The 8,687-nt window shown below is 45.2% G+C and overlaps 1 protein-coding gene across 1 annotated transcript in view; it reads left to right on the top strand.

Moving 5' to 3' along the window:
• The window catches only part of Lpo (lactoperoxidase), a 28,874-nt gene extending 22,311 nt beyond the window's left edge, over nt 1–6,563 (top strand). Inside the window, exons 10-13 of the mRNA XM_008842704.3 lie at nt 2,520–2,772; nt 3,612–3,785; nt 5,478–5,715; nt 5,894–6,563. Coding sequence (XP_008840926.1) covers nt 2,520–2,772; nt 3,612–3,785; nt 5,478–5,715; nt 5,894–6,101 — 873 coding nt within the window. The 3' untranslated portion in view covers nt 6,102–6,563. The remainder of the gene's footprint in view (nt 1–2,519; nt 2,773–3,611; nt 3,786–5,477; nt 5,716–5,893) is intronic.
• The last annotated feature ends 2,124 nt before the right edge of the window (nt 6,564–8,687 follow it).

Raw genomic sequence — 8,687 nt, 5'->3', positions numbered from 1 at the left:
TTTTTTTTTTTTTCACTTGTTTCAGGAAAATCTGTAATTGATTACTGTGGACTTTTTGTTGTGGTTGTTTTGTTTTGTTTTTTGAGACAGGGTCTCCCCATAGCCCCAGCCGGCCTAGAGCTTGCTATGTAGACCAGGTTGGCCTTGTTCTCACAGATATCCACCTGCCTCTGTCTCCTGAATGCTGAGATTAAAGGTGTGCAGCATCACGCTCAGCTTTACTGTGCAATTTTTAAAATGGCAACTTTAAAGTCTATCACCTGTAAGGCTAGGGGTGGTAGAGTGATTGCCTAGCACACATAAACCCCTGAGCTCAAGCTGCAGCACTGCAATAAACAGAAAATCTTTGTGTGTTTGTATGTGTTTTGTGTGGAAGAATTCACGTGTAGAGGTGTGTGTATATATATATATGCACGTGGATGTGGAGATCAGGGGACAACCTCAGGTGTCATTCCTCAGGAAACCCATTGATCTTATTTTGAGATGGAGTCATTGGCTTTGAACTTACCAAGTAGGCTAGGCTGGCTGGCTAAAAAGCCCCAGGGTTCCATCCACCTGTCACTACCTCCCCAGCTCTAGGGTTACAAGTACACACCCAGCTTTTTTACATGGACTCTAGGAATCGAACTCAGGTCTTTGTAAGGCAAGCAGGTTACTGACTGAGTTATCTCCCTAGCCCTAAATAAAATTCTCATGAGCTAATTCCATCAGTTGAGAGTCTTTTCTCAAAATGTGGCTTTCCTGGTCCTCAGTATTATGAATGATTTTCAACACTATCTTAAACATCCTGGTGATGGTGTTCCTATTTCAATCTTCTATTCTAGCATGGAGTTGCCCAGTTGGGTTTAGCGTGTAGGTTCTGCATTGCTTTTGTTTTAGTTTCAGCAACAGCTGAGTTCCCTGAGCCTTTCCAATGCTGCTCTGGTCCACTTCATTCTTCCAGGGCTTCTGAGCTTCCCACTCAGTCCCTGCTGGTGCTGTCTTCAGGGCACCCAAGTTTTTTCTGGCTGCCTGCTGTTGCTAAGCAACCTTTTATAGAAGCAGAAGTCACGGTGCCTGGGTCTCCTTGGTGGGGAGCAAACAGACACAGAGCTCCACGGCTTCCCCCTTGGCAGGCTGATCAGACTGTCCAGTCTGGACTGAGGAGCAGATCAGGGGGCTAGGGCTTCATGAGGGCTTGAGGTGTAAAGCAGGGATCAGGGCTCTCTGCCAGTCTGTGCTGAATTTCCCTGGCTCTGGGTCTTTGGAAAGAGGCAAGCAGGCTTTTCTTGGATTCTTTTGACTATTTTTGCTGGAGGCCCAACCTGCCAGTCTTTCCTGTACCCAGTCCAATCTGGGGCTGTGTAGAACTCGCTGCATTGTCTGTCATTCCTCAAGTTCGGAGGTCCTTAGACCAGTCATGTTCTCTTTCTAGCTCTCAGGATGTTTATTTTTTTTAAATTTATGCATCATGTGTGGGTATGCCATGTGTGTGCAGTTGCTCTCAGAGACCAAAAGAGGGTGTCAGATCCCCTGGAGCTGGAGTTACAGGTGGTTGTGACATGGGTGCTAGGAACAGAACTTGGGTCCTCTGGAAGGGCAGCAAGTGCTCTCCAGCTAGCTCTCCAGCCCCCAAGTTTTATTTTTCTTTCTGGGGGTTTTGTTTGCTCTGCTTTTTCTTTTCTGTGTGTATGTGTTATTGTTTGCTGTTATTGTTTTGAGGCTAGGTCTCCTGTTGCTTATGTTGACCTCAAACTCACTATATAGACAAAACTGACATTGCACTGATCCTCCTGCCTCCACCTTCTCAATACTGGGATTACAGGTGTGTATCACCACATCCACTTCTTTGTTGTTGTTTAAGCATTGTTTCTTTGAAATAGAGTCTCAGTATGTAGCCCAGGCTGGCCTCAAATTTGCAAACCTCCTGCCTCAGCCTCTGGAGTGCTGGGATTATAGACATGCATCAGATACTTGGCTCAGAGTCCTTTCATCATTTCCTGTTGAACAATTTCCAGGATGTTTAGTTATAGTGAATAGAGAGGAGAAAGAAAAATAAAACTATATCACCTTGTTCTAAAACCAGAAGCTCCATGTACTTATTTTTAATTACTAAGATGACCTATATCTACATAAAAAAAATTAAAGCCAGAAATCTTGCTGCTTAGAGCAGAGAGCATACCTCAAATGCCCAACTGAAATGACCAATTAATATAGCCTATGTGAAGATATCATGAGAAATAGCAGAAAGAAAGGCTGGGCATGGTGGCGCACGCCTTTAATCCCAATACTTGGGAGACAGAAGCAGGCAGATCTCTGTGAGTTCAAGCCAGCCTGGTCTACCTTGTCTCAAAAAGACACCCCCCCAAAAAGGAAATAACAGAAAGAATACCGTGATTGATTAGCAATGTCTGCCATGGTCATAGGAATGGAAAGTGGGTACAAACACTATCCATTTGACAGCAGTACCTCTCCAGCCTCCCTCAGCAAGGGCTTCAGCCTTCTCATGTCCTTTCCTCATATCTTGTTTCTCCCTTTAGATTATCACCTTTAGGGACTACCTACCCATTGTGCTGGGTGATGAGATGGAGAAGTGGATACCCCCATACCAAGGCTACAATGAATCTGTAGACCCTCGAATTTCCAATGTCTTTACCTTTGCTTTCCGCTTTGGCCACTTGGAGATCCCCTCCACTGTGTCTCGCCTGGATGAGAATTATCAGCCATGGGGTTCAGAACCAGAACTCCCCCTGCATACCCTTTTCTTCAACACCTGGAGGATAGTCAAAGATGGTAAGTCTTTTTGGGAAAGTGCTCTCACCCGGGCCCTCCCACTCTGCAACCTGCTTATAAGGATACCTGACTGGGGAGTCACGATCTCTGCACTTCCCGTGTGACCTTGGGCAAGGAAGTTCATCTCACTGAGCCTGAATTTCCCCATCAGTGAAATGAGAGCAATAATCGTACCCATCTCATAAGGATATTAAAAATGAAATGTGATAGATATGTGGCACACCACGCTGTGGTTCTGAACACCTGGAAGTGATTGCTAAATAATAATTATTATTATTTATTTCCTGCTTCTGGCTTCCCAAGCGCCTGGAATTCTCCTATCTTTTCCCCTCCCCTTGTCTCCTCTCAACTTTGAAGACAGAATTTGTGGGGTTGGTAGATCTTTTCTGCTCTTTTCTAGAGCCTTCTACTGCCAGGAGGTGTCAGAAATTGGATGCAGCTTTATTCCTTAGTTGAAACTGACTTTCCTCTAGGACTGATGAGTCAGGGCCATTTCCTGAAGATTTATGGTCCCTCTTCCCAGCTGCACTCTTCCTTGAGGAAATGTCCTGAAGAGAAGGGGCTGACTCCATGAACTGGAACTTGAAAACCTTCTTGATATCCATCCACCGGCCCATGAGTGCCCCTTTCTGCCATCCCAGAAAGGGCAGCCTGGACTCCCCTTTTCCTGGCACACAGGGCCTACTGCACTGTGCTTTTCTCGTCCTGCCTCTAGCCAGAGATGTTCAGTGGACCCCACTTCCAACTGGAAGAAGACATCTGGGGCAAGACGTTGCTGGCATAGAAGATGCCATCACCCTGTCCCTCACTAAGTCTGGCCTTTCGGTCTCTCTCTGCAGGTGGAATTGATCCTCTGGTGCGAGGACTGCTAGCCAAAAAAGCCAAGTTGATGAGACAGAATAAAATGATGACAGGGGAACTGCGCAACAAGCTGTTCCAGCCAAATCATACCATCCATGGCTTTGACCTGGCTGCCATCAACATACAGCGGAGCCGGGACCATGGGCAACCTGGTGAGTGGGTCTAGGGTCTGGCCTGGTTCAGAGAACTTTTTGACTACCTTCTGGGGCTCCTGGATACTTTTCTCTGGAACTGGGAGCAACTTATCAATCCTGAAACTAGAAGCAAGCCCATTTTTTTTTCCTTTTGTTTTTTTGAGACAGCCAGATAAAGTTCACAAAGAACTTAAAGGTGTCCTTTTATTTCTATTTTGTGGAAGAGTTTGAGAAGCACCAGTTGTAGTTTTTCTTTAAATGTTTGGTAGAATTCTGTTGTGGATCCATCTGAACCTGGGGTTCTTTATTTTTTTTTCCTTTTGGTCTTTTTGAGACAGGGTCTCCCTGTAGCCCCAGCTGTCCTGGAACTCACTATGTAGACCAGGCTGGCCTTGAACTCACAGAGATCTGCCTGTCTCTGCCTCCCAAGTTCTGGGACTAAAGGCGTGTGCCACCACGCTGGGCTGCAAGCCCATTTTTTAAACCCACTTACCTATCCATGAAATATTCCTAATGCAGACATGATCACATACCTGGTGTTGTCTTATTTCCTTAGAGAAAAAAAGAGATCAACAACCAATTCATTAAACTAGTTTAAAAGTCCGGAAAAGATTAAGAAAGAATGAAAGAGCCAGGTGTGGTGGCACAGGCCTATAATCCCAGCACTTGAGAGGCTGGGGCAAGAAGATTGTTAGTTAAAAGTCAGCCAGAGCTCATAGAGAAATCTTGTCAGAGAGAAAAAGAAAGGGGGAGAGGAGGAAGGGAGGGGAGAATGGAGAAGAACCCACGGCTCTTGGAGCTTTCCTTTGTACCCACGAAAAGTAATTCTTTGTAATTAAGAGCCAGACTGCCCAAGTTCAAATCCCAACTGTGCTGTTTGCTCGTTGTATTAGTTACTTTCTCTTTGCTGTGGTACAACCTGACAAGAACATCCTGAGGAAGTTTGAGGGTACAGTCCAGCATGGTGGCAGGAGCATGTGGGAGCTGCTCACATTGAATCCAGTGAGGAAGCAGAGAGAGAATTACTGGTGCACCTTTTTTTCTATTTAAAAAAAATTTTATTTATTATTTTTATTTTATGTGTAGGAGTATGTTGCCTGCATGTGTGTAAGTGTGCCATGTCATGCAATGCCTCAGAGTCAGAAGAGAGCGTTAGATCCCCTGGAACTGGAGTTACAGACAGTTGTCAGCTGCCATTTGGGTGCTCGGAATCGAGCCTGTATCCTCTGCAAAAGCAGCCAGTGCTTTTAACTGCTAAGCCATCTCTCCAGCCCCATATTTTCTATTTTTTTTATTCAGTCTATGGGATAGTAAGGCTTACATTCAGGGTGGTTCTTCCCACCATAATAAGCCTAATCTAGAAGCTCCCTCTTAGGCACGTCTAGAGATTTGTCTCCTAGGTGATTCTAGATCCTGTTATACTAACAATCAATATTAACGATAATGCTGGTTACTGGACTTTAGTCAAGCTGTTCAGTATTTCTATTCTTCCATTTGCCTGATTGTAAAGTGCTTAGAATAGTGCCTGGGCCCATAATAAATCCCAGGAAAGTTGTTAACACTCCCCTAATACTGACAGTACCAGTGATTTACAAAAGCTCTGAACCCAAACCTTCTAGGACTTCTGGAGGTGGAGTGGGTATGTCCCCAAGCAGGGAAACACAAGCAGGGAGGCCTTAGGATGAGACAGCTTTAGCTTCCTTGCCCTAGGGTACAACTCCTGGAGAGGTTTCTGTGGCCTCTCACAGCCAAGGACACTAGACGAGCTGAGTGCTGTGCTGGGGAATGAGGTGCTTGCCAAGAAGCTGCTGGGTCTCTATGGAACTGCTGAAAACATCGACATCTGGATCGGAGCTATTGCTGAACCCCTCATACACAGGGGCCGGGTGGGGCATCTCCTGGCCTGCCTTCTGGGCCAGCAGTTCCAGCGGATCCGAGATGGAGACAGGCAAGTAAAACTATTCTTGATGGCAGGGGGAGCATTCTTCTCGGTGGAGTTTCCAACGTCTTTTGTGAGGTCTGACTCCAAGGGTGGGGTTTGTCCATGATCCCAGTGGCCTCCTTTGGCAGTGTGGGAAAGGGCTAGCGGCTGGACGGTGTGGAGTGACCCTGCTCTCTCTCTGTAGGTTCTGGTGGGAGAACCCTGGGGTCTTCACGGAGAAGCAACGGGACTCTCTGCAGAAGATGTCCTTTTCACGCCTTGTCTGTGACAATACCCGCATCACCAAGGTCCCACTAAACCCATTCCAGGCCAACAGCTACCCCCATGGTTTTGTGGATTGCTCTGTCATTGAAAAGCTGGACCTCTCACCTTGGGCCTCAGCGAAGGATTAGGGGCCTGAAGTTCACGACCTTCCACATTGCATAAGCCTGTGGTCTGGGATGCCATTTCAAGCAAGTTCAATAACCTGATCCCTTAGAGCTCTACACCCCAATTCCAGGCCTTCACTCCTTATACCCACCAGATGAATGGTTCAGCTGTCTCAGCCTTTCCCACTCCTTCCAGAAAGTTGGCTTTTGCCACTTCCACCACACCCTCTCAGTCTGTGGAAATCATCCTAGATGGCAAGACTTAGACCTTCTGAGCTACCCCTCCAGCTTATCAGATGTCACCCACCCTCTCTCTGAATAAGCAGTGGCTGAGGCTGTGGCCTTTGATCCTTATCTTTCCTTCTGTTCTTCCAGACTAGACTATAAGCATCCTGAGCCAGAGACTTCTGCCTGCTTCTAAGTATGGCCTGTAGCATTCAGAGTGGTGTTCACACGTGCTCAATAAATATCCCATGGTTGACTAAAGATGCTGGTGATGGTGCTGTTCCTCCCCAATCACTGCACTTAAGTAATTATATGTTTATAGTTCAGACATGTCTTATTGCTAAGAGGACCCAGTCTTCAATCACTCTGGTGGGGGAGAGTAGTCTCTGGGTGGAAGGTTCAAGAGCTCTTTGAGCAGGGAGGAGGCAAGGGGCTCCTGGGAAAAAAAGAATTATTATGGAGTAGCGAGAGAGAACTTGGGGTAACACTGTTGTTTGATACCACAGAGTAAACCAGGCCTGATTTATGTGGAGCTAAAAGTGATCTTTCTTCCAGGCCTCTGGGAAATAATCTACTGTTCCTGGGCAGTCCTTGAAACCTGTCAAGCCTCTGAAGGGGGAGCTCCAGAACACTCCTTGTGCTACTTCCAAATGAATAGCCATACATTATCTTTTCAAAATTTTTTTATTTTATTTTTTTGTGTATTTCATACAGAACATCCCAAACAATCTTATTCATCTTTATACCTGCATCCCAAAATGGCACCCTCTTATAGTCTCCCCACCCCACTGGAGCCCATATACTCTGTCATCCCTGTTACTGCCCACTGTGTTGTCGGTGCCCCCAGCTGTTTCCAGTGCAAGTCCATCTGCTGAGTCTAGTCAGCCTATCTAGAGTCCCTTGTTTTAGGAAGATCAGCTCTTCCTCATCTAGCAGCAATCAGTTGCCAACATTCCTTTAGATAAGATTGGGGTCTGTTGTTCATTTTCCCAGTTCTATGCTAGGTTACTGTCTGGGAGTCTCTTGGGCCACCCTGGACAACAGCTCAAAGGAAGGTATCTCTTGTTTGACATTGTTTCTTGTCATGTAGCCTTTAGCTATACACATGGACTCTTAAAGAAATATACTGATCACTTTAATCTTTGATTATACTTTCCTTTTGGGTGTTTAAGACCATACAGTTGGCCCAAATAAACCAACTTATTTTTACTCTTAAGGTCATTTGAGGATCTGTTCCTCAGGGGTCACATGGGGTTGGGAGGAGCCCCTGGCTCTTTTTTTTTTTTTTTTTTCACCAGTTCCATATATGTGAAGATAAGTCAAAAGTCCTGCTTGACCATGGATGGCTTCATTTGGAAGCATGGAGGAAAGGTTTCCTCTGTGCTGACCCTCCTATTTGTAAACTGGACACTGGTTCAAGTCCATCTCGTGGGGTCTCCATGGCCTCCCTGAACAAGAGGACAGGTGACTCACCATAGATACAGAACATTTTGAGAGATGCACCATAGTCCCCTGGAACTAGTCGACCTAGGAGGGCAAGGAGCAACAACTATCCCCTAAGTCCCTCTGACCAGATTAGTATAGACCTCAAAGTATGGCTGTTAAATGTCCAAGAACGTTAGTTCCACCAGTCTGGCACTTTTAATTACCCTGTGCTATGTAGATAAAGCTTGGACAAAAACTAAACATTCTCAGATAAACCTTGACTAGACATATATTTTGTTCCTTGAACTAGTTGTGTGTATAATTTGTTGGACTAATATGGTTTCCTCTGGTTTTTTAAAACTAGCTAGGCATTATTTATCTCTCTCACTGTCTAAGCCTTCCACCATGGTTTCCCCACTTAAAGTGCCCCCATTTTCCCTATTTCTCCCTTAATAATACCCTTCTCCTATGGTCCCACCTGTCTTGAGCTCCTTCTTTCCCTTTATCCCCAAGGTTCCTTGTATAACTCTCCCTCCCCCCTTCCATTTAAATAACCCCATTTTTTAACCCATATTTCCCTTAATAACACCTGTCTCCTACTGTTCCCTCTCAGGTTCTTTATTTCCCTTTACCTCCATGGCTCCTTTTCATTATCCTGGTTCTTGTAGTTATATTATACATACTCATATAGAAGGATTTGGTGCTAGGATCCACATTTGTGGGAGAACATATGTTGTTTTTCTGAGTCTGTGTTACTTCACTTAATATAACAGTTTTTAGATCCATTCATTTACATGAAAATTTCATTATTTCATGTTTCTTTACTGTTGAATAGAACTCCATTGTGTAAATACACCACATTTTTGTTAAGCACTCATCAGTTAAGGGACACTTAGGTTGCTCCCATCTCTTAGATATTGTGAAAAGAGCAGCAACAAACATGGTTGTACAAGTGTCTCT

This window comes from Nannospalax galili, unplaced genomic scaffold (genome assembly GCF_000622305.1).
Source record: "Nannospalax galili isolate Female #2095 unplaced genomic scaffold, S.galili_v1.0 scaffold879, whole genome shotgun sequence".
Classification (NCBI taxonomy): domain Eukaryota; kingdom Metazoa; phylum Chordata; class Mammalia; order Rodentia; family Spalacidae; genus Nannospalax; species Nannospalax galili.
Note: the sequence above shows the minus strand (reverse complement) of the source record. Positions and strands in the feature narration are given on the sequence as shown.